The following is a 26,464-nucleotide window of genomic DNA, read 5'->3' as shown; positions in this document are numbered from 1 at the left end:
ATGCCTGGCAAGGTGCATTAATCCCTGTAGAGTGGACAAGTCTCTGCCAGGAGCCTGTCTCCGCTGGACTCACGGAACGGAGCTCGTGATGTGAGCTGCCAAGGTTCAGCCTCAGGAGGCAGTGAGGCAGCCTGACCTACCCTGGAGGAAGGGCGAGACGCTTGGGGGTCTGGTGCACTTTAGAGGTTCCTTCTAGAGATTGTTCCCAAGCTGGGGGCCCAGCACCCATCCTGTGGATCCATGGCACTGAGACATTTAACTTTTTACTTTTGATCCCCTAGCAGAAGAGACTTAAGCCCGCAAAAGACAGGGTCTCCTTGCAAGAAATCAGGAATTGGGAGCTGTGTGTATAACTGGGCATGGCCAGGGTTTCCCACCACCTGCGAGGGAAAAACCCGAGGGGACTCTTTCGGAGGCGGGACTCTAGCACGACTGTTATGATGGGCAGCCTTGGCCCAGTGGGTAGGGACCTGCTCTAGGACTGGGTTTCAGTCTTGGCTGGCCTAGTCCACTCAGTTCACTTCACCTCCCACCCTTTGTTTATGGAGCTGGTAAGCTCTTCAGGGCACAGACTCATGGGGTTTGTGTGTGTGTATACAGCATCTAGCACGCTGGGGCTTCTAGGGGCTTCTGTAATATAAATAATCTTCGGGAGAAGTATTGGCTCTGGACCCGGGCAAGTTGGCCGAGGCCACAGTCTGGTGTGGAGTGCAAGAGGAGGCAACATTTTACTAGACCCTAGAGTTTACTTTCTACTTTGGAAGAGTAGCCCAGGCTGCAGGTTTCCTGACGAATGCTGTTGGGAGTCCCCCATTTCATCTCTTCCCCCCACACCCACGCGTCTGCATTGGTTGATTTAAAAACAAAACACAGATCCATAGAGTAAGACCAGAATGGCCCATTTTGATCCTCTAATGTGACTTCCTGGATAACACAAGCCACAGCATTTCACCCAGCGGTTCTTGCAGTGCAGAGAATTTTTCCTCTCCATGTTTTAGGTTAACATTGCTGAGCGCAGTAACTTACAGTTCAACCAGAGCCTATCTTTTTAGAAAGACCCTCCAATCTAGATTTAAACACTTCAAGTGTTGATGAATTTTCCACTCTCCTTGGTAAACAGTGATGATGGCTAATTACCCCCACTGCATCTTGTTTCCAATGTGTATGTTCCTATCATCTGCTCTCAGCCACTGTTTTGTTTTGCCTTTGTCTGCTCGTTAGAAGAAATTGTGTTTTCATCTGTCACACGGCCCTACCAGAGCCGCCCTGGGTGGGCACTCACCTGCCCGCTGTGGTTGGGGCCCCTCACACTGGGCCCAGGCTCTCGTAAGCTTCCCTCAGCCCATGACACTCTTTCCTGGGCCTTTCTGTCATGCTTCCTAGGCCTAGGGTCTGTCTGTTGTTCCTTCATGGAAATGGGGCCTGGCAGCCCTGCTGTCCTCGGCCCTGTGTGCAAGTGCTGCCCCCCCCCCCCCCCCCGCCTTTGGAGTAGCTTAAACAACACTTTCCCAGAGCTCCAACTTAGGTATATCTCCATATATTAATCTCCTAGAACTGGAAGGGACCTTGAAAGGTCATTGAGTCCAGCCCCCTGCCTTCACTAGCAGGACCAAGTAGTGATTTTGCCCCAGATCCCTAAGTGGCCCCCTCAAGGACAGAACACTGGGGGGGGCTCTGGGTTTACAGTCTGGGGACACGTGATAGGTGAAGCAAACAGACATCCAGGCTTTGCAGAAGTTTCTCGACACAATTCCTCTTTATTTTAGATAATTTTATCTGGATCTAATAAACCGCCTGTATGCATTTCCCTGCTTCCATTTCCTCACCACTCAGGAGTATTCTCGGGCTTGTGTCTGAGTCTTCTAGGGTGTCCTGTGGGGTTGCCACAACATTTTTAGTCAGGCACGCAATTCTACATTTGCAAGCAAAATGGCCTCCCCCATGTGACATGACCTCGTGTGCACTGCAGGTACAAGGTCACACTGTGCCGAGGATGCCACATTTTCTACCAAACGGTGTTGGCCATGCACGTGTTGAGGGCTGGATGGAACCGTGCCATGGGGATCTGTAACCCACATGCCTCCAGAGTGTGGTGTTCTGTCCCCTCTAGTGGGGGGAGGGGGGGGCAAACAAATGAGTCTGTTCTAAGCCTTGGCTAACAGCCCTATGGCTTTTCGCTCATGCAGTAAACTCCAGAGGCCCCAGGTTCGATCCTGCCCGCTGATGACCAGGGTCTGTCGGTGTTACACATAGCCTCTCCTGGGGTGTGCAATGCGTAGGCAGATGGCGCACGCAAGTTCTAAATCCCCCTCCTGCAGCTCACGGTTTCTCCTCCAAATCATGAAGTGCCTCTCCCTTCCCTGTGAGAGATCTATCTTATATCCTCCAGCCCCCTTTGTCAAGTGACCTCCTGGACACCCTTGTCAGGGTATCGAAGTCCCTCACTGCCTTCCCCCTAGAGCTCAGACTTGAAAAACAGGTAAGCCATCTCTTTGTCCAAGGGTGCTCCATTTGACTAGACGATCATCAAAGTTTAATTATCCTCTATTGTTGGCCCTGCACCAGCTGCAAGAATTTCTCCTGTTTATGGTTTTAGCTCAATGGGGAGACAAAAGGCAGCAAAGAAGGTGAACAAGCCCCATGTTCAACATGGAGTTTGCAGTCTGACATAGATACAGGCTCCCCAGTATAAACCAGAATTCAGAAGCTGTACACAGGCAGATTCCCACACTATCATTTTGGGTGTAGCAACGAGCCTGTATGCGATTGCCTGGGGTTCTCCTTTTCCACGTGGAAAGGAAAATTTTTGCACATGCATCATAAAATGCATGAAGTTGATTCCTCCAGGCACATTAACGGTCTGTAGCAGTAAATCCTGTCTGAGGGATGCTTGTCAATCACATGTTAGACAGTGCGGGGGAGGGATAGCTCAGTGGTTTGAGCATTGGCCTGCTAAACGCAGGATTGTGAGTTCAATCCTTGAGATGGCCACTTAGGGATCTGTGGCAAAATCTGTACTTGGTCCTGCTAGTGAAGGCAGGGGGCTGGACTTGTTGACCTTTCAAGGTCCCTTCCAGTTCTAGGAGATAGGATATCTCCATTAATTTATTTTATAATTTGACAGTCAAGAGTCAACGTAATCATTTCTCTCTATCCAGATTGGGGGAGCCGGGGGCTGACACTTACAGCTGGGTGAGCTTGTGAGGTTTGACTTGCTGGCGCTGTAGATCACTTAGTCCCTGCTGCCTGCTCTTATCTGGAAAGCTGCCGCTTTCAGGCAGCGTCTTGTTTCATAGCACCCCAGCTGATCAACACAACACTTGTTCCGAAGCGCCAGCGAGGTGGAGTGCGGCTGAGCACAGATGCGGTGTGAGAGCGCACGGGCTGGCTGACACGTCCTGGTGTTGGTTTAATGACTAGAGTTTGCTCAAGTGACTGTAGAGCTGGGAAAGGATGAGCTGAAGCTGTATTTTTCTAGGGTTCTCGGACTTGTTCCACCTCAAGGCAGCCAAGTTTGCAGACTTCTCTAGGGTCACAAATTCCTTCCCTTCCACCCCCTCTTCCCCAGGACTCCTCCCCAGAGAGCTGTGCCTTCCACTAGCCTCCCCATTACCCAGACTGACACTGGGGCAGGGTGATACTGGTGCGAAACGTGCCCCTGTCCCTCTGAATCCATCTGATGTTGGGTGCACAGAAAGCCTCGCCCACTTTGTCCAAGCCCCACAGTCTCCACACAGCCCCCCACTCTATCCATGGGCTCACCCGGCACCCACACATACACCCCAACCATAGAAGTAAGAAGGGCCATACTGGGTCAGACCAGTAGCCTGTCTCCTGACGCTGGCCGGTGCCAGATGCTTCAGAGGGATTGAATATGGCAATTTCCAGTGATCCATCCCCTGTTATCCAGTCCCTGCTTCTGGCAGTCAGAGGTTTAGGGATACTCGGAGCATGGGGTTGCATTCCTAACCGTATTGGCTAATAGCCATGGAACTTACGAACTTGTCTAATTCTTTTTTGAACCCAGTTATACTTTTGAGCTTCACAACATCCCCTGGCAATGAGTTCCACGGGTTGACTGTAGTACTTCCTTTTGTTTATTTTAAACTTGCTGCCTATTAATTTCATTGGCGACCCCTGGTTCTTGTGTTATGTGAAAGGGTAAATAAAACTCCATTCCATTCCTGATTGTGTAGACTTCTGTCGTAGCCCCACCCTTAGCTATTCCCTCTCTTAATATTCATAGATAGTGAGTCCAAAAGGCACCATTAGATCATCTAGTCTGAGAGCCTGTAGAGCACAGGCCAGAGAATTTCACCCACTCACCCCTGTATTGAGCCCCATAACTTGTCTCTGGCTAATGCAGCTCTTTCAGGAGGCATCCCATCTGGATTTGAGACACTCTGGTTTAAAAAATAAATAAATTGTGCCTTATTTCTAATTTGAATTTGTCTGGCTTTAACATCCAGCCATTGGTTCTTGTTCAGCCTTTTGGTATTGCGTTAAAAAGCCCTAGAGGATCACAATGGTCCTCGGGATCTGTGAATGTGGTCATTAACTCTCCTGTACCTTTCCCTCCTACAAAGCAAGAAGATGGGTTACTGAAGAACTGCACTTACGGCCTTTCATACAAGCATGTTGGCCTTCACCTCTTTTAATTAAAAAGGATTTATACCCCAGGTCCTGAAACAGTCAAGGGATGAGGCAAAAAAGGTCAACACCACTTTAACATGGAGACACTTCTCACATTACGTCAAACTGATGATGCTGAATGGAAATCTGTCATCCTGTAACCTTTTCTGCCAACATTAATTTGAGTTACAAATATAGTTAAAAGAAATTAAATGCAATAGGGCCCTAGCTCAGGAAAATATTTATGCCTGTGCTTTAAATCTCATAGAAAGCGATGGAATTTATCACCCACTTCCAATTAAGCACTGTGCTTAGATGCTATTCCTGAAGAAGTCTTTCCTGAACTGTAAAACACTGGTATCCTCCTGGAGCCCTGTCTACATAGACATTGCTACCACCCGTGTAACTGAACCAGTGGGAGCAGCAGGATCAATTGGCGAAAGAAGCCTAGACTGCTCCAGCGCTCAGGGGAGCATGTTTGCTGCACCCTTCTTTGACGGAGCACAACGCGTTCTCTCTCAGCACAGCTGCTTGTGCCCGTTCGCACACCCCACAGAGCTGAGCAGAGTCTCCTTCGTACAGTGAAGGAACTAATGCTGGGTGGACAGAACTTGATTTAGCAATCCTAGGTGGGCCTGTGGGGAAAAATAAACCGGTGGCAAACTTTCAACCCTAGCCATTGGCAGAGGGGAAATGAGATGAATGATTAGGTACTGGTCTGTTTTAAGGACATGCTAGGAGCCTTCGCCATGGAGCAGGACCAGGCGGTGCTCAGTGCGGTACAAACACACAACAGACGGTCCCTGCCTCCACGAGCTCACAGTCTAAACAAGGCGAGGGGTGGGTGAGTGAGAGGGGGAGGGAGCTGAAATGAAAGCTAAGATGAGCCCGGCCTTCTCTGGCTGCCCAAATGGTGTAGTGAGGAGAGGAGTCCCTTTATGGGGGGCAAAGACAGTGGCATTGGAAATGACCGTGAGCAGTAAAAGTCTGCTCTTCCCCTGCAGAAGCAGGGGAGCTCTGTGCTCCCAGCTCCACAAACAAACAGAAGAAACTGTTTCCTCCCTTATCAGAAATCCTGCTGATTCATCCGCTCCATAAAGTGTCATGCACTTCCATAGCACCATGCATGATGTAACTGCTCAAAGCATTCAGATATGACAGAGGTTATTGGGGCCTTGTCTCTGTTTTTGCTTGTGTTCCTCCTTGCCTCTAGTTTGGATCCTAATTGAAAAAGTAATGCTGGCGCAGTCAGGGAAAAATCCACCCACCGCGCTTCAAAGTTGTGGGTTTTTCCATTTTATGTCTCGCGTCAGACTTTGCCTCTGAACCGCCGCATCGGTTCTGCCCTGAATACTAATGAGTATAATACAGAGCATCCGTCACAGCCGAGTTCTGCTACAGAACCTCTCGCTGCAGAAGGCAACAGTTCTTCAGTCTCTGTGAAGTCATCTTAAAGGGGTGCTGCATCCGTTCTGTTCAGCCAGACGGTCCAGCGACTCGGAGGGGAAGAAGCACTTCTGCTTGTGAACAAATAGCTTAGTCTTGCGTGTCTCAATTTCCTCTCTTGGCTCAGGCAGGCCCACAGATCCTGAGACTGGTTTTCAGCGCTGGTTTTGTAGGAGGGGAGAAACTGGGCTGGTTTGAGATGCAGACTTGGCTCCTCCCACTGAACAGAATAATAATATTACAGCAACACCTAGGAGCCCTCGCCAGGGGCCAGGACCCATTGCGCTGGGTGGTGTGCAAACGCAAGAAAAAGACAGTCCCCGCTTCTAAAGGGACTGCAATAACGTAATGTAATAACCCCCCAGCATACTGAACCTCCTGCAGAGTAGAGGTTGCTTGAAGGAGTAAAACAACCCTCGATGCCCTCAAACAATGTACATCAAATTGTGGTGATCCAAGAAGGAAAGCTTTCAAGTAAAAAAACCAAACGCTCTCTTCTTGGCTCGGGCTGATTCGTGGATTGTGACAGTAGAAATTTTATAGCAGTGCTCACACAGGAGGGAGCTGGGTTATATACTGGGGACTCGTCTATGCGAGATTTGTTTTGCTGACACACTACAGCATGCTGTGCCCTGCAGCAGATGTTTGTATGTCGGACTGGCAGTAGCCACAGAACGTATGTGTAAAGTGAAGGGGGTCACTTTACAGACTTCCTCCTACGGACCAGCAGCCTTTCGGGGTCAGGATGCTGTCACTGTTCTCATTCAATGGGCTTTAGAGACAAAAATCCTGTTTTTAATAATGCCACTGTTGCAAAACTCAGGTGACTAACCTGGATATCAGTGGGGGTGGGACTGGGGTAACCTATACCGTGTACTATCTAGTCAGAGAGCACCTCTCCATCTTTCCCTTCCCCTTGGTGGGAGGGCAATATTCTCCTCTCCAGTCCGCACCAGGTATTTATCATCTGCAGGTTTCTTCTTGTTAAGTCTGGATTTGTCTGTGCTGCGTTTACACTGAAAGGGTGCAGAGAACTTTTTTTCTCCATGCCTGGCTGGTGTGTCCTGCTCAGATGGTGAGGGTCATGCCAACCACCAGATGTGGGGTCAGGAGGGAATTTCCTGCAGGCCAGATTGGCTGACACATTGAAGATTTTTGCACCTTCCTTTGCAGCAAGTGGCATGGATCATCTTCTAGGATAACCTGGGCTTTCTCTAGCCTACTCCATTCCTTGCCGTCACAGGGGGCTGGGGGACCCCGCAGTCTCTCCTGTCCTCTGCCTGTGGCAGTTAGTGTCCCAAGGACTTGAAATGCTCTAGTCTAACTACAGTCTGTGGGCTCAACGTGGGGGTAGCTGGGTGACGTCTAATGGTCTGTGAGAGGCAGGAGGGCAGACGATGATCGATTGGCCCCGTCTGGTCTTACGCTCTGAAATTCAGCCTCGTTCAGAGCCTACGTGGGCGACCCTGCAAACTAGCCGTCCTCGCGCAGTCAGGCTGAGAGTTCCCACAGCCGCTGCAGGGCTTGGATGCTCATCCCAGTGCATGGAGCTTCCGAATGGCTTCAGCCGCTGTGAAATCGCCACCTGGCAAAGCGAAACCCAACCGCTCGGGGTGTGAGGTTGCCTGGACGCTCGCAGCCCCCTGGGATTAGGGAGCTGAGGACCATTCACAGCACTGCAGTCAGTAAATGCGGGAGAACTTTTCTGTGGCCTCAAAACCAGGAGGTGGCTCCCTGGGGTGGGCTCTGGTGCAGGCTCACACAGGCTATAGAGCATCATAACTAGGATAGCTGGTATCCCTGCAGCTAGGACTCTGGTGGAGCACTTGAGTAGTCTAGTGGCCAAGGCCCTGAACCAGGCATCTGGGGACCTGGGTTCTATTCTGGGCTCTGCTGTGTGATATTGTATCTGCAGCTTCCTCCGTGTTGAGACTGCAAACTCCTTGGAGCAGGGAGTGTTTTTCATCCTGCGCTTGTACAGTTCTCACTGCAGCGGGGCCCCGACTGCAGCCCTGGTCGCTTGGTGCCATTGTGGTGATAGTGCCGGGGCAGCCATCTTGCTGAAAAGTGAGGCCAGCTGTGAAAGTCTAATGGTGAAGAGTGAGAACAGGTTTCCAGCCTGCTTTACCAATGGCTTAGCAATTCTGGCAAAGAGCACTGATGCTTAAAAAAGGCTGGATTTTTAAATAATAAACACCAGTGGTTTTATTCTGACCACTAGGCCCCTAATGGGACAGGAACTAGTGTATGGTCTTCTCCATTGGGGTCTCGCACATCACTTGTCCACAGGGTGCCCAGTTCCATCGCTAAATCCCCAAATGCCGATCATATTAACTTTTTTGGGGAAATTGTATTTCATGACTTGATCTTCTGATGTTTGAACTCTTCGATTGTGACGCAGAGCAAAATGAGCACATTTTCCTTTGCTGTTCTATTGAAGGACAGAGCTAACGGAAATGACACTAGCCAATGTAGCAAATAAACTTTAACAGGCATGATAAGCCACTGTGATGCCAAGTGGGAGTTCCCCTGCACCCCAGAGTCACAGCAGAATAATGCCGTTATGTTTCACTGGTGTGTTGTGATTGTGAAACTCGCATTACAAAGCCATGAAAAGCCCTGACCCCGTGGGGCTCCCTTTTCTACTGCAATCAGTTATATCCGTGTTAAACGTGTGTAGCCAGAGAGTGGAGCAACGGGATGTCTGATGTGGCAAGTTGCCAGTTCTCTCTCACAAGGTGTTTCGCTCCATTCCATGGTGATAAGACTTTACAGACCGGGAGGGACCGGTCTGGTGCGAACGCACATTCACAGCTGCTCTTTAGTGCTTCAGAGATCTGTGAGGAAGATCATTTCTCTTTCATGCAGGAGCTGGGTTGATGTGATGTATTATGAGCAAAAAGGGAGCATTAAATAATGGAAATGAGAAATGACTGCAGTGTGAGAAGAGAACAGAACAGTGAGTAGAGCAAATACCATGTGGGGCTGTCGGGAAAACTGTTGAACTGTGCAAAACTAGTGACTTCTCTTCAGTTTTATGCCAGCATATGCGATCCTGATGAGGACCTTAGAAATCCCTGGAGAATCAAAAAATAATTTTCTGGCTTCATAAAATACCTAAATGTGGCTTTTCTTGCAATCTCCCTCAGGGTTTTCATAACTAAAACTCTCCTGATTTTTCCAGAAATGAAACAGTCATAGCTGGTTTTCCACTGCTGGGATAACAACATCCACCTTTTATTAGCATTACTTGTGTGTGTGGTATGAGGTAGAAGGGGTGGGTGGTATGAAGTGAGAAGGAAGAGGAAATCTAGAGACTCTAGATTCCTTTCCTATTGCTATTGTCCTTCTTTCGACATTTGCCTTGAGTGCAGGGGACAGGACTGGATGACCTCTTGAGCCGAGGTCCCTTCTAGTCCTACACTTCAATGATTCTGTGACTTTTCCTACAAAGCCACATGCTGTAGGAGATTTAAATGGTAGGTGCCATCTGCTGTAGGTCACTGTAAAGTGTCTATTAGTCTTGGAAGAATTGAAGGTCTTTTAAAGGAACTCTGTGTTCTTTAGTAGAACTCGCCCTGCAGGGCAGCTGGAATTTCAGGGGCCCAGAATTGTAGTGCACAAGGTACTCCAAAAAGTGAAGCATCGAAGTTCTCTGGCCATCGAACTTCTCCAGCAAGTGAAACCTGAGACAGACAGATCTGCTGGTGTCAAGGGTATGATTAGAACTAAGCCATACTTCAGATAAATATTGTGCACTAAGACTAATTCTAATGCCTTTAGGAAACTGTTTGGAATGTATTGAAACATGACAAGCTGCAGTGTTGAATATTTTAGACAGTCACAATTACTCAGTACAACACCATATAATTGTTAGAACAAGACATAGTGGCAGGTTTCTAGACACGAGGTCACCCTTATTAAGCGATTGCTTCTATTAAGAGGCTGTCCCACTCCTCTTTCTGCTCCAACAGAAGATCACCCCCATTAACCAAGTGATTATTTTTTGTCAGTCACACGGGCGATCAACTAAGACAGGTTTGTGCAAACCCTAGTGGCACGTAGTGTCTGCAGGTTTCTTGCAATTGGGATGGTTGATACTTTGCTGTCTGAAGTGATCTGAAGTGTGTCTACTTGAGCAATGGTTTTCGGTTATATGTAATTGCTGTGTAGATTGATTTCCCCCCCCCCCCCCAAATCTGTATTAATCCAGGAAACAAATAAAATCCCTAGAGTGAGGGACTCATGAGTGTGCTCAGAACAACTGCGCTACAGAATGCCTTAACCATAAGATGCACACTAGAATTCTTCCTTTTTTGTTTTGCGCACCAGTTTAGTGGGATCCAACTTCAAGGGTTTACACCTGGCCCTGGTTCAAAGATTTCTGCTGAGATGGGTGAAAGATCTTTGAAATGCACAGAAATGCAACTTAAAAGAAGGAAATTTAATACATTATTTCTTTTTATCGTGGTAGCACCTGGAGACCACGGTCTCTTTGTGCTAAGCACTGCACAAACATGACAAATCTGAGTAAAATTTAACAATATATCCAGTCGCATTGTTGTCAATATTAGAGCCTCTGTTGCTCTAGGCACTCTGCAAACACATGGTGAGAGACAGTCTGAAGAACTGGCAATCTAAATAGACCGGAAGGAGAGAGGCTGTGAAGGGGGGAAACAGCTTATCCCAAATCCCAAGCAGGTCAATGGCAAAGCCAGGCTGGAACCCAGATCACCTGAGCCCCACACCGGTATCTACCTGCTGCACTGCACCATATCTGCTGTAAGTCTGGAACAGAACCGTAGTCATGTCTCCAAGACAACATCCAATGTGCTAAGGCAGACTTAACAATGAGACTCGTCAGGACGCAGAGGGTATGGGCCTGGTTCTGCAGCACTGAAGTAAATCGTTGCTTTGGCAGCAGGCGCAGGCCCTATAAGAAAAGGGTAGATGCACATTGAGTCACGGAGACTTGATGCACAGAATTCCCAGAGTAACGCTGTAACACTAACAGCCTTGAGGGTCCGAGACGCTGGGTTCAGTGACGTCCCGGGTAATGCTTTCATACTCAGCACTGCAAGCTTGGGGCCTGTCCAGCGGGACTTCTCTCTTAGAACATAGATAGAGGCACTTGTGTGGGGTTTCCACGCTGCCAGGTGGTTTAGGAGCATACTGCCTTTCAATGGGACTTGTGCTCCTAAGTCACTTAGATGCTTTGGAAACCCCACTTTTTTATTTCCAGCTGTCATTTATTCTGTGAATCTTCTCTTTATTTTCGGCCATAGGCCAAGTACCCTTTTGATTTAAGACCACTTAAATTGGTTGGACAGGGCGTTAGCTGTTAACTGACAGAGGTAAGCGCGTCTTAGTAGTCCGGGGCAGGTGGTGTTTGTTTATTCTGGCTATATCTTCGCTGCAGAAAGAGGGGTGTGTTTCACAGTGAGTGAGCTCTCTGAGGGTACGGTCCCAGTGGAGACAAGGCTCATGTAGCTAGTTACAATCAGAGGCTCTGTGTAGCTAGTTATGGTCAGCGCTATACCCCCCCCCCCACCTGGGATTGACCTCGACTGGCTACGCAGAGGTAAGAGCTCCCTGTGCCTGGTCTCCACTAGGAACTTGCATTGCGATGCCTTGAGTTAGCGATCGCCGTGTAAAACACCCCTATGGATCGCAGTGAAGACGCTGGGTCAGCTGACGCAATAGCTCCAGCAGGGCTTACTCACATAACCCAGAGTCTGAATGAGCTCTCCGCCGGGAGGGACCAGACTTCAGGAGCAGACTCGGTTTGCATAGACATGCTTACTTTGCCTAGGTGATCAGCAGACACGCCCAGTCAGCAATGGAGGATCCCCGTACCTACAGGTATCCATGAGACAGCTGTTCTTCATGATACACCTTCCCAATACCGACCAGAATTCACAAGCTGTCCAGACATGTTCCCAGATTGTCACAGTTGGTCAACACCATCCTCAAGATCATATTCTGAATATAACCTAACTTTCTAATGAGGACAAATTGGGAGGATGCAGTTTGAACATAAGAATGGTAATACTGGGTCAGACCAAAGGTCCATCTAGCCCAGTGTCCTGTCTTCCAACAGTGGCCAATGCCAGGTGCCCCAGAGGGAATGAACAGAACAGGGAATCCATCAAGTGATCCATCCCGTCACCCATTCCCAGCTTCTGGCAAACAGAGGCTAGGGACACCATCCCGGCCCATGCTGGCAAATAGCCATTGATGGACCTATCCTCCATGAACTTATCTAGTTCTTTTTTGAACCCTCTTCTAGTCTTGGCCTTCACAACATCCTCTGGCAAAAAGTTCCAAAGGTTGACCGTGTGTTGTGTGAAGAAATACTTCCTTTTGTTTGTTTTAAACCTGCTGCCTATTAATTTCATTTGGTGACCCCTAGTTCTTGTGTTTTGAGAAGGAGTAAATAACACTTCCTTATTTACTTTCTCCACAGTCATGATTTTGTAGACCTCTATCATATCCCCCCCCCCTTAGTCGTCTCTTTTCCAAGCTGAAAAGTCCCAGTCTTTCTTATCTCGCCTCATAAGGAAGCTGTTCCATATCCCTGATCATTTTTGTTGCCATTTTCTGAACTTTTTCCTATTCCACTATATCTTTTTTGCAATGGGGTGACCACACCTGCACTCAGTATTCAAGATGTGGGTGTACCATGGATTTATATAGAGGCAATATGATATTTTCTGTCTTATCTATCCCTTTCTTAATGATTCCCAACATTCTGTTCGCTTTTTTTGACTGCCGCTGCACATTGAGTGGATGTTTTCAGAGAACTATCCAGAATGACACCAAGATCTTTCTTGAGTGGTGGTAACTAATTTAGACTCCATCATTTTATATGTATAGTTAGGATTATGTCTTCCAATGTGCATTTCTTTGCATTTATCAACAATGAATTTCATCTGCCATTTTGTTGCCCAGTCACTCAATTTTGAGAGATCCTTCTGTAGCTCTTCACCGTCAGCTTTGCACTTAACTGTCTTGAGTAGTTTTGTATCATCTGCAAATTTTGCCACCACACTGTTTACCGCTTTCCCCAGATCATTTATGAATATGTGGAATAGGACGGGGCCCAGTACAGACCCTGGGGGACACCACTATTTACTTCCCTCCATTCGGAAAACTGACTCTTCCTACCCTTTTGTTTCCCATCTTTTAACCAGTTAAGAGGGTCGCCAGATCTGCTGCCGCACAAGCGACACCCATTTTGGACAAATGCTGACTGCAGATACAGCCAGAAAGGAAAGGCATTTCTTCAACATTCTCACCTCTTTCTCCCCACACCCATTCCCACTCAGAGAATTCTGCTGTCCCTTCTTTATAGGTTGCTATTGTACTGAAATGAGACAAGACAGTAAATGCTTCCTTCCCCCACAGGGAAACCCGACTACAGGAAAGCACCATTACCACAGACATGTTCTGCCACCACCTAAAATACTATTTCCCTCCTCTGACACAGTAAACATTTCCCGCTGTCCACCTTAGACATGTACTTGATGGACTGGACCACACAGAATGACTTCTTCTTTTTTATTCTTTAATTGCACTGTGTCCAAAGCTAGGACATCAAGTGTAAATAATGGATTCCTTAGACTATTTGTAGTGTGGGCCATAAATCAACTACCTTAAGTTTGGTTTATTAATTAAAGTCTACAGTTAATAGCACAAACGGAATAGTGATCTATACCGATCTGGGGTACCAGGCCTGCCCGCTCACACAGCGTCAGAGCCGACCTCTAACCAAAGTGTTTATATAGACTCCAAAAAAAGAACAGGAGTACTTGTGGCACCTTAGAGACTAACAAATTTATTAGAGCATAAGCTTTCGTGGACTACAGCCCACTTCTTCGGATGCATATATAGACTCCTTCTCCCTTGTTTGTCCTATATTATGCTTTTTGTGGTTAGTCCATTCACCAGTACACATCTACCTTGCAGCCAATTGTCTAGACCAGACGTGGGCAAACTATGGCCCGCGGGCCACATCCGGCCGGTGGGACCGTCCTGCCCAGCCCCTGAGCTCCACCTGGGGAGCCTAGTCCCCGGCCCCACCCTTGCTGTCCCCCGCAATCAGTTGCGCTCTGGCCCGGTGCTCCCGCTGGGCAGCGCAGCTGGCTTTGGCCTGGTGTCACGGCTGCGAGCTCCTGCTGCTGGTAAGGGAGCACGGGGAGTCCTGGGGGGCAGTCAGGGAGGAGGGGGCGGTTGGATGGGGCGGAGTTCTGGGGAGGCAGTCAGGGGATGGGGAACAGGGAGGGTTGGGAGTGGGAGTCCCGGGGGGCCTGTCAAAGGGTGTGGATAGGGGTCGGGGCAGTCAGGGGACAGGGAGCAGGGGGGTTGGATAGGGGGTGGGGGTCCCAGGAGGGGGTGGTCAGGGAACAAGGAACAGGGGGGTTTGGATGGGTTGGGAGTTCTGAGGGGGCAGTCGGGGGGTGGGAAGTGGCAGGGGCCAGGCTGTTTGGGGAGGCACAGCCTTCCCTACCCGGCCCTCCATACAGTTGCACAACCCTAATGTGGCCCTCAGGCCAAAAACTTTGCCCACCCCTGGTCTAGACAGTTACATTTTCATTATGCCCTAATACGGACCAAATTTCCAGTGTACAAAAGGTCACAACTGTTCTGACCTACTTTCACATGGGTTTAAAACAAGTCTTGAACCAATCCTTATTAAATGTCGTATTCCATTATTTTTGCCTTTTTGTTGTTTTTATCCACTTATTCCTTTCCTGTGGCTTCCATTATAACTTAAAGCAGGTTGTAAAAATAGGTCATATAAAGGTCATGCTTTTAAAGATATTTCCATTTAACAGGCAGTTTAGCTTTTATTTGATATCCGTTCTATGTTGTCTCTCTTTGCATAACTTTTTGCACAGCTTTCTGGGAATTCTTTAGCATAGCATAATAGATGCGATGGGTTTAGGCCTTTATATGCCAGCACAAGGAAAGAAACCTCCTCGGTGATTCAAGGAAATCTGTCAAGCAAACATTTTTATATCTAAGGGAGAATGAAACCAACACAGAAGCTTATCACCCCAGTTCTTTACACCACAGTTATCAGCACTTCAAGCTGTTCCCTATGTTCAGAGCACAGCCGCCATCTGAGTTCAGGGCTCTGTCTCTCACATAAGAGATGACAACTGCAGTCACGTGACACTGCATTTTGCCCAGATGCCATGCCTGCTCCTTGCCCTGGGCAAGTCCAGCAAGAGCAGTGAGAAGATATACAGCGAGGCCAAACCATAGGAAAAAGGAATGTCCCCTCCTTGTCATTGTATTGCTGCTGTGTGAACTGGTAAGGGAAACAACATTGGCAGCAGAATTCTTTCGCTGACAAGCCAAGATGAGCTCCTTTACTCTGTGCCTGAATGGCACATGGAGAAGGATAATCTGTACTGTCGCCGGAATATATTGCATCTTGTCTCCTTTGAGTCTCAGTTAGAGCAAAGACAAGACATTGTTTTAAATTCTTCTAAATCCATTCCCATTTATAACCTCCCCCACATCCTTTCCAGTTACAGCATGTGGAAAGGGCAAACATTGCAGAAAATTATAACTTGTTCCAGTTTTCAAGTGTGTTTTGGTCCACATGACCTTGCATTTTTCCTTCCTGCAAATTTTGGATGATGAAATTTTAATCTTGAATGTTTGGTTGAAAAGCAAACTTCTGACATGAAGACTCCCCAGATGCAACGTGGAAGTGCTCACGGTGGCTTTGATCCTTCAAATACTTATGCACAATTGTGTCACCAGGATCAGGGCCTATGGAAATTACACTATGGAAAGGGCCTATGGAAAGCACCACCATGTGAGTTATGTGGCCAATCACAACTAATCAACACCACTTTATTATCAAATCTGGAATATCTGAAAACTGACACTTAGTGTCTGAACTGATTGCAGAGTTAAGGGGAAAAAATCACAAGCTATTTGAATGCCTTTAAGGAAATTGCCATCTGTTCCTGGGCTTTATGTGAGCAGAAAAAGTGGCTGAATTCATTGAACAAATTAATCCATAGGAAATTATTTGCCAAACTCTAATCACTGTAATTGTAATTGTAGCCACGTCAGTCCCAGATATTAGCGAGACAAGTGGCTGAGGGAATATCTTTTACTGGACCATGTTTCATTGGTGAGAGACAAGCTTTTGAGCTCTGTAGGGCCGATGCTTGAAAATTTCACCCTTAATTACAATATCTTTCCTCCATTTAATAAACCTCATTTCTAATACCTGAGCTAGCAAGAAAATACAGCAAAAGAATGTGTTACGTAATGGAACCTCTGAAGTGTGTCCATTGCAATGCCCAGAGGTGGAAGCATGTGCAGTATTTGAAAAACATGGAAGCAATGGGAAGAAAGGAGTATGTGGATCCTATAAGTCAGTAGCAAATTTTGCTGACCTTTTGAAAGTCTAAGTTTGTAAGAAGCATTCAAAAGCAAATACTGTGTGCTTCTAAAGGAAACACATGTTCTGCTGCATTCCAGTGTTTATTTCTGGCATCTATTCAAAAAGGCATTTATAGATCTTTTTTGAAGTAAAGTCTAATCTTGGAATAAATCAGTTTAATGAACCAAACCCAAAACAATTTTTGCATTTTGCATCTAGCAAAACAAAGAATAAAATCACTGTGATTATTTCCTGAAATCTCACACAGACGCAGCTTAATAACATCTGCTGCTTCCTTGGCAAGGAGGAGGAAAAAAAAAGGCAGCTCAAAGCAGAATCTTTTCTGAGAAGTTATGGGCTTAAAAATAAATATCTCCTATTCCTCCAGAACAGTGTTCTGTCTCTACAGTGGTGACCCGTAAAATGACAGCATGTACCCACAATTACCTGACTGAGATACAAATTGTAATCTCCTGTCTGTACAGTATTTTGTATTCAATACTGAAGAGAACACCTGCTGTGAGCTGGTAACAAATAGCTAATAAAACATCACCATCATCAAATTCTGCTAATGATACCAGAGTCATTTGCTGCCTTTCGTACAGGAGTACGGGCCACAATATACTGAAATTCAACGTCCTTATGAGAAGAAAGGTACGGAAAACTACAGGGTGACACTAAATGCTGGAAAGTGGCAGGTCAGTCAAATGAAGATGCATGTCTTAAAAGGCCCTAAACTCGAATGTTGAAATCCTTACATTTTTGGCTTGCAGACTACCTCAGAATGCCATAACTAAGCTTGTCAGAATTTGATTGTTTGTTTGTTTTTTACTTTAATCATTCCAACAGATATCAATTGCTTATTTTTAAATATTTTATTTAAACTTTCAGAGTTGCAGGAAATTATGGGGCAGTCAGACAATTATTCAGTGAGAGAGAAGACTCATTCAAAAAGCTTTACAACCGTTAAAACCCAAATTGTCAACATCACGTCAAAGTATACAAAGTTAATCAAATCCTAATGAGTTCTCAAGCAACATTTTTCTTACTTTGCCTATTTGTAAATTTTTGATTATCCTCTATGGAAATATTTTTCCTCGTTTGTGTGTGAGTATAGTGAAATCAACACTTACCAAGAAAAGCCTAATCCTTCCAAGACTAACCATAAGGGAGAAAAGGCATGCATTCCTCAGAATGCAAAAGGAAGCAGGAAGTCAGGAAATAAGGTAGGGTAAACAGCAAGGTTCAAGATAATAATTGAGCCGAAGAGGTAGCTGGGGAGTGGCTGTGACCACTTCTTATCATGCTGACCAGCACCATCTGATTGTCCTTCATATGCCTGTTGTCTCTTGTCTTCTCTTTAGTCCTGTCCCAAAGAGTTTACAACCTATCTCTGTGTTATGTTTATACAGTGCCTAGCGCACAGCCCTCTGTATGCTACCGCAATATGAATTATAGTGATAAATAACCCTTCAGGAGATGGAAAGCCAGCTACAGTGAAGACCACACAAAGGTGCACCCCGCAGCTGGCAGTGTGTAAGAGGGAAATCAGGAGGACTAACATGGAATTTGAAGAGCAAATAGACAAAAGATACACTTTGACCATTTTTAATTGGTTCATGTATCAGAAGCAGGAAGCCTGTGAGATCCACCAGGAGGTACAGGGGCTGGGGGGAAGGAATTAAAGAAGATGAAGACCTTTCAGAGAAGCTAAATGATTTCTTTTGCATATCGTCAGAGACCGTTGGGGAGATACCAACCTGAGCGTATCCTTTTCCTGGGTAATAGAGATGAGACAGTTAATGATTGAAGTGTCAGAAGAAGAGGTACTGGAAAAAATTGCTACAGTGAGGAACAGCGAGTCACTGGGACTGATGGTACTTCCACGAGCTTTGAAGGAAGTTCAAGATGAATGCACTGAGCTCTCATTAGCTATGGTGCTGCAGTACTGGGCAGTAGCACATGTTGTGCTTATTTTTTTAGAACTGTGATGGTATGATCCTGGGGGTTACAGAGCAGTCCGCCTTCTAGCGAACAAGTTAATTGGGTAAAAGGACAATTTAAATCCGTATTCTAGAACACCCAGATCGCAGACACCATTCAGCACAGCTCTTGTAGACAAACCATGTAAACCAGGTGAGAGTAAAATGCTGTTGTGGATTGGAAACTGTTCAGAAGCAAAAATAAAACACACAAACCAACCCAACCCAGAGTAGGAGGAACTAGTCAAATTTTTCATCCTGGCAACAAGTGAGCAGTCGGTTGCCTCAGGGTTCGGTAGCAGAGCTGCCGTTTAATGTTTGTTTATAATCTTGAAATGGGCGCTGCTGAATTGTTTTGAGGTGGGGGGAAAAACGCTCTTCCATGATCCCTCGGGAGATTGACGCTAGCAAACTCCAGTTTGGCTGGCTTTGGTGATCATATGGAGCCTTTTGGCCCCGTGTAAGGGGCAGCTTAGAACGGCGAGTGATTGCAGTGAGACGCAGGAGGCAGGACAGTGAGGTAGAGTGGCAATTCTGTAAGCAGCTGGCATTTCACGGAGCGAGATGCATTGTGAAGTCAGCCATTGCCTAGTGCCAAGCCAATGCTGAACCAACGAATTGATAAGAATTCAGAGTGGGTGTGAAGGAACCAAGGTGTTTTTTTAAAAAAAGGGCAAAATCACCCTAACCAATCCAACAGTTCTTTTGTAGTAGCGAAGGGAGAGAGATGTCAGACGCTCCTCACTGAAACCAGCAAGACCTTCACTGTCTGTGGAAGTTTTAACTTTTTATTGCTAACTGCTCCGGTTTAATTGACTACACTAATTAGTGCAGAGACCTGCAGGACAAACTGCAATTGAGCTAGCAGGGTAGAGCTAGTGGTGGGAGTGGCTAGCCCTCCGGAGTCCAATCCCACCCAGGCTGGAGTTCATTTTAAATCCAATTGATTTACATCACTAGTCAGGAAGACTTGATTTAATCATAGATTTCTACATCAAAGTGCATTCTTGTTGGTTGTTATAACCTTAATACATATTCTTCACAACTCAGAGATTAGATGTAGGTTTCATTTTTAGAAGGTACATGCTATATACTTTTTTAAGTGATTTATTTTGAAAACGTTTCAGGTGAGTTTTACAGCTATATCAGAAAATGAATGGTTGTTCGGTTATTTCATTTACCAAAGGTAATTGAAGCAGATATTTATGAAGTCCTTGTGAGGTGAACTATCTCCAATTCAACAGGTTAATCATTAATATTTGGAGGATTTTCTTGCCATGCTGTATTAGGAGGAGAACATCACCAGACAGATATTTAAATTGTTCTATTTAACTAAAACAACAACATTATGTATTCTGGATTTTTTTTCTTCAACAGCAAACATATAATTTTTTAACAAAACAAGCATATGAATTTTGAATGTTTAACAAAATTCAAAGTTTTTTTTTTTTTAAATCAGGCTTGCTTTTGTTAAAATTGTTAACTAAATAGTTAATTTTTTAAAAAATATATATTTTATTTGACTGTGTCAAGCAGGTCAACAGGAGAATTAGTCCAAAGGAAGAAAATATTCTTTCTACACCGGCAGAAGCTACTGCTGTTAAAAGTGAGATTATCATTTCAACAGTCTCTGAATCCAAGGGTGTATGGTTCACCCTTAGCTCTGAAGTTTATTCTAGTTGGCATTATGGAGGGATGATTGCTGGATGTCTGTGTCATAGCCAACTCCTCTTCTTCAGCAGTTGAGGTTTGACCCTGGTACCGAATACTTGCAAGAAAATGAGCTGGAGATAGTGCTTGTCCCATTCATTTTTCTAATGCTTGTAATTTAACTCTGTCATTCCAAATTGAGAAATCGTTTGGAACCTGAAAAAGCAGGAAGGCTTGTTTTTCTCTTCCAGATTATGAACAAACAGGAAAATGAAGGTGAAGACGACCGAGTTAGCTGCAGAAGCCAATATTTTAAGTTTCTCATGTTGACCTGGCTGACACAGTCCTCCTGTTGCTCATCCACCGCCCACCTCTCTTCAAAGGGCAGGAGAAGCAAAAGGAGCCTACAGCAAGCCGGAGCTCCTTTCACAGCTCGCTTCTCCCATTAGCAGCTCCAGGATCTGCTGCCCTGACGGCAGGGTCGGGCTGGGCTGGGTTGGTACTGCTGTTGGGCTGGGCCACCTGAATCCATTGAATCGGGGTTACTGGGGGATTGATCGGTCATGCCCCGGGGTGGTTTCACTGCAGAGAGGAAGTAGCATTGAAAAGGATGGATCTCTGACAGGCTGGTGCCTTCTGTGGACTTGCTTGGCCAGCTGCGGATGGTTTGCAATAGACCAGCATCTGCTGGCCACGGTGGGGGCCCTGAGATCCACACGCAGGAATTGCTGCCTGACGCCCCAGGGGCTCACTGGTAACTGTGAAACTCCAGTAGCTTCACACACATGGAAGAAATTTTTTTAAAGGTTTTTAAAATTCATCCTTCACAAGAGGATATAAAACTCGTGCATGAAAGCCATAGCTTCTGTAGAGTAGTACAACATACTCCTGTGAAACAAGTCCTGTCCTTTGGCCTGAGAGAGCTTGTCTTCGGAGCCGTCTTTGAGAAAGGTCCCGTATTTAACACTTTATTCCCACATCTACAATAACGTCTAACTAAAAAGAAAGAAGAATGGCATACCCTAGGGATTAGGCTTTCAGCTAGATTGCAATTAAATGCACCATGCAGAGATCACAGTAAGAGTTTCTGTTAAAGGCCTGATCCTGATCTCCTGACTCATGCAAAGCTCCCTTGGGTGTCAAGGGGAGATTTGCTGGAGTGCCGAACAAAGAATTGGGCCCTCACTCCCTTTTCTCTTGTGCTTGTTTAAGCCTGTCCTCAGGATCAAAGAGCAGGCTCTTGGTTTGTGCAAATGTGCATCTCCCCAGCCTCATTACTTTTTAACTTGCTGCTTCCCCAGTTGACTTGTTTACTAGAATTTCCTTTTTTTAAATTCCTTTCATCCCGAACTCCCAGAGCACTTTTCTCAGATTAATTCATTACAAGGCATGAGAACCCATGCCAAGCCTGCTACCAGGCCCTGTTTGAGGGCAAAGGCTGCCCCCAGCAGCCCATGAGGAGGGGCCCAGGGAGAATACCCATCCCTGGCTGCAGTCAGAGGAGGCGGCGGACCTGGCCGCACCGCCAGCCTGGGCCGTTGTGTGGCGGGCCGGAGGGCGATGCAGACTAACCAGGAGCTCTCACTAGGTTTATTCTCTGCTGCACTTTGTTTCATTTACACACCACCTCATCTGGGGGCTGGGCCGTGCTGTGGTACGGGGCAGGGGTAGCTACGGGAGGCTGGGCACAGAGAGACCTTGTGTCTTCCTCAACATCCTCATCGCTCTGCCAGGGCGTAACTGCTCCTGCCTTCAGTGGGGCATGGAACTAGCCTCCCTTATCTTCCATAAACTCGCCTCCCTTCCCCGGGTCCCAGCTGTGTGGGAGCCAGGAGGGGAGAGCCAGGCCTCCTGCTACTGTGTGTGCCTTGCTCCCAGGGAGGAGGTGTCGGGGCCATGGCCCCTTCTCCCTGCCCTGGGGCTGCGATGGTGGCTAGACGTCCTCAGGGCCGTTATTTCCTCCCACCCCACCGGGGTGATTACATAAGGTGAGTCACCAGCTAGCCCTATAGGAAGGATTGGAAAAGGAACCTCTTAGTTACTATGTGCTCATAACCTAGCTGCATGTTAAATTCATGGGAAATTTCCCAAACCTGATTATTGAATTCATCCAAAATGCTACTTGAATTCATCCAAATTCACCTGGAAAGGAGACTCCTTTAAAGAATGCACCAAACCTTGCATTTTTCGCAACCTGTCAGCCAGCCACTAAAAGGTGTGCATTAGTTTTGCTCTCTCTGTCTGCTGCTGTCTCCATGGAATGGTCTAAAGCAGAATTGGAATGAGTATCAGTGCACTTCCAATGCATCTATTAATTTGTGTCATTATTTACTGGCCAATTTATATCCAACATGAGTGCTTCTCATAAGAGCCAAGAAATGTAAACTTGCCTGCAGCCTGGAGAAAACAGCTGGAAATGACTGCAGCAATTCTCAGCATCAGGATTCCCCTGCTCAGGCCCTGAACTAACTATACACTGGGTTTTGTACCTAGTTTGAAAGGACTGAAGCACTGGGCACATCTGCAATAGGTTTAACTGAATCTCTTGCCCATTTTTAGACTAGCGAGTGACTTCATTGTTTGTTACTTCATGACTGTTTTCAACAATACACATCTGGATCCTGGAGTAGATTGGAATCTGGTTGGGAATGTAAACAAAGTGCTTTCTAAAGAGATTTTAGTGGTAAAAAACATTGGAATGAAGACTCCATATTCCTGATGGTCTACAGGAGGCACGAGTGCTTTCTATTGCTAGAATTTCACAAAATGATCTGCCAGCATTTAAAGGCATGGCACATCTGAGATATGCTAAGGTTATGACACTGCGTAGGCTCAATTAAAGCTAGAAATTGCAGGCCTCATTTTCAGTGGTTTTCCTCAATTGCACTTGCAAATTTTGCAGGTGCTATTAAGAAAATTTCCTGATCATTTGGACCTTCACATACTATGTGAATAGCTACACAAGGCAGTGTAGCTGCCACATGGGGCCACAACAGGGGTACCCCTAACTCACCCAGCAATATCGTCAATTTATCCAGCTACACACTCAACCCAGCAGAAGAGTCTGTCCTATCTCGGGGACTCTCCTTTTGCCCCAGCACCCCCACGAACATGATACAGTTCTGTGGTGATCTGGAAGCCTACTTTCGCCGCCTCCGACTCAAAGAATACTTTCATGATAACACTGAACAGCGCACTGATACACAGATACCCTCCCACCAACAACACAGGAAGAAGAACTCCACATGGACTCCTCCTGAGGGTCGAAATGACAGTCTGGACCTATACATAGAATGCTTCCGCCGACGTGCACAGGCAGAAATTGTGGAAAAACAACATCGCTTGCCTCATAACCTAAGTCGTGCAGAACGCAATGCCATCCACAGCCTCAGAAACCACCCTGACATTATCATCAAAGAGGCTGATAAAGGAGGTGCTGTTGTCATCATGAACAGGTCTGACTACCAGAAGGAGGCTGCCAGACAACTCTCCAATACCCAATTCTACAGGCCGCTTTCCTCAGATCCCACTGAGGAATACACTAAGAAACTACACCATCTACTCAGGACACTCCCTACACTAACACAGGAACAAATCAACATACCCTTAGAGCCCCGACCGGGGTTATTCTATCTACTACCTAAGATCCACAAACCTGGAAATCCTGGACGCCCCATCATCTCGGGCATTGGCACTCTCACTGAAGGACTGTCTGGATATGTGGACTCCCTACTCAGACCCTACGCCACCAGCACTCCCAGCTATCTCCGTGACACCACAGATTTCCTGAGGAAACTACAATGCATTGGTGACCTCCCAGAAAACACCATCCTAGCCACCATGGATGTAGAGGCTCTCTACACAAACATCCCACATACAGATGGAATACAAGCTGTCAGGAACAGTATCCCTGATGATGACACAGCACAACTTATTGCTGAGCTCTGTGACTTTATCCTCACGCACAATTATTTCAAATTTGGTGACAATATATACCTCCAGACCAGTGGCACCGCTATGGGCACCCGCATGGCCCCACAATATGCCAACATTTTTATGGCTGACCTGGAACAACGCTTCCTCAGCTCCCGTCCACTCATGCCCCTTCTCTACCTACGCTATATTGATGACATCTTCATCATCTGGACCCATGGGAAGGAGGCCCTGGAAGAATTCCACCATGCTTTCAACAGCTTCCACCCCACCATCAACCTCAGCCTGGACCAATCTACACGGGAGGTCCACTTCCTGGACACCACCGTACAAATAAGCGATGGCCACATTAACACCACCCTATACCGAAAGCCCACCGACCGCTACGCCTACCTTCATGCCTCCAGCTTCCACCCCGGTCACACCACACGATCCATCGTCTACAGCCAAGCACTGAGGTACAATCGCATCTGCTCCAACCCCTCAGACAGAGACCAACACCTACAAGATCTTCACCAAGCATTCTCAAAACTACGATACCCACACAAGGAAATAAAGAAACAAATCAACAGAGCCAGACGTGTACCCAGAAGCCTCCTGCTACAAGACAGGCCCAGAAGAGAAACCAACAGAACTCCACTGGCCATCACCTACAGTCCTCAGCTTAAACCTCTCCAACGCATCATCAGTGATCTACAACCCATCCTGGACAATGATCCCTCACTTTCACAGACCTTGGGAGGCAGGCCAGTCCTCGCCCACAGACAACCTGCCAACCTTAAGCATATTCTCACCAGCAACCACGCACCGCGCCATAACAACTCTAACTCAGGAACCAACCCATGCAACAAACCTCGATGCCAACTCTGCCCACATATCTACACCAGCAACACCATCACTGGACCTAACCAGATCAGCTACAACATCACCGGCTCATTCACCTGCACGTCCACCAATGTTATATATGCCATCATATGCCAGCAATGCCCCTCTGCTATGTACATTGGCCAAACTGGACAGTCACTACGCAAGAGGATAAATGGACACAAGTCAGATATCAGGAATGGCAATATACAAAAACCTGTAGGAGAACACTTCAACCTCCCTGGCCACACAATAGCAGATGTTAAGGTAGCCATCTTACAGCAAAAAAACTTCAGGACCAGACTCCAAAGAGAAACTGCTGAGCTCCAGTTCATTTGCAAATTTGACACCATCAGATCAGGATTAAACAAAGACTGTGAATGGCTATCCAACTACAGAAACAGTTTCTCCTCCCTTGGTATTCACACCTCAACTGCTAGCAGAGCACCTCACCCTCCCTGATTGAACTAACCTCGTTATCTCCACACTGATATATACCTGCCTCTGGAGATTTCCATTACTTGCATCTGAAGAAGTGAGGTTCTTACCCACGAAAGCTTATGCTCCCAGTACTTCTGTTAGTCTCAAAGGTGCCACAGGACCCTCTGTTGCTTTTTACAGATTCAGACTAACACGGCTACCCCTCTGATAGCTACACAATGGTAATTTAATCGCTTCTAGGTTCTGCAGCAGTAGAATTAAGCACTCTGGTCTTGATTTAGCCATTGACCTGCACCATGTGTTTCATGTGCACCTGTGCAAAGGGCGTGTAAATTATGACCATTCTGAATGACCTATATTCAGAGAGTGGCAGTGGTTTAACTAAACAGATTCAAAATTGATCTGCTGAAACCCCAGTGCAAATCCCTCCCAGAGCCACAATTAAACCAGTTTAACCTTGAGACCGAATTATGCAAACCCAATGTTAAGGGAGCTAGTTTTAGTGCATCTGTGTTAGGGGTTAGCACAAGTTTACATTGATTGAATCAATGTAGTTCAACCAGTGCGACTTTATTATTGGAGACCAACCCTTAGCAGCATTTTATGCTCCCTTTGCTCTGCAGTAAATGATGGCACAGTGCAACAGCGATTCTGGCACAGCGTAAATCTTGGCTCTATATAGTAAATACACACTGAGAACTACGTTAAAAGAAGGTTATTTAGGTTGCAAAGTCAAGCACTCAAAAGTGAGGCAACGACAGAAGTAGGGAAGCCTGAGCAACCTTCATTCTTCCCCTTGTGCAGATGCGTTCTGATGCAGGTTTTGATTGCAATAACATATATTACTTGTTCCCACAGAAAAAAACAATATTTCTTATGGAGGAAATTTCTTTTTTTCCCTGCTAACAGCGTATTACATTTGAATATTGTGCGATGTGAACTCCCGCCGAGGTGTTGAAATGAGAAATGCTGACAACCACAAAGTGGCTGCATAGTACTCTGCATGACACTTCACTAGAGGTTGGTGCTCTTGGTAATTTTCTTAGGGAAGCAAGAAATGTTCGGTAAGGATTTGCCATGTGTAAACATACACAATACCTGCTAT

The 26,464-nt window shown here is 46.5% G+C and overlaps 1 protein-coding gene across 7 annotated transcripts in view; it reads left to right on the top strand.

Annotated features, from left to right (window-relative positions):
- Window positions 1-26,464, top strand: part of MRPS5 (mitochondrial ribosomal protein S5) — a 280,021-nt gene that overhangs the window by 122,951 nt on the left and 130,606 nt on the right. For 5 of the 7 annotated variants that reach the window (XR_010600254.1, XR_010600256.1, XR_010600255.1 and 2 more), the window contains exon 1: window positions 7,775-26,379. The exons of 1 other annotated variant lie outside the window; for it this stretch is intronic. Coding sequence is in view for 1 of the 6 variants with exons in the window: in XM_042852719.2 (XP_042708653.1) it covers window positions 8,995-9,037 (43 nt within the window). In the remaining 5 variants the exon portion in view is untranslated. Of the gene's footprint in view, window positions 1-7,774; window positions 26,380-26,464 lie in introns of those variants that run through there. One more of the 7 variants, XM_042852719.2, reaches the window with a different exon arrangement.

Source organism: Chrysemys picta, chromosome 3, assembly GCF_011386835.1.
Source record: "Chrysemys picta bellii isolate R12L10 chromosome 3, ASM1138683v2, whole genome shotgun sequence".
Classification (NCBI taxonomy): Eukaryota; Metazoa; Chordata; order Testudines; family Emydidae; genus Chrysemys; species Chrysemys picta.
The sequence above is the reverse complement of the archived record's forward strand: the minus strand, read 5'-3'. Positions and strand labels throughout refer to the sequence as shown.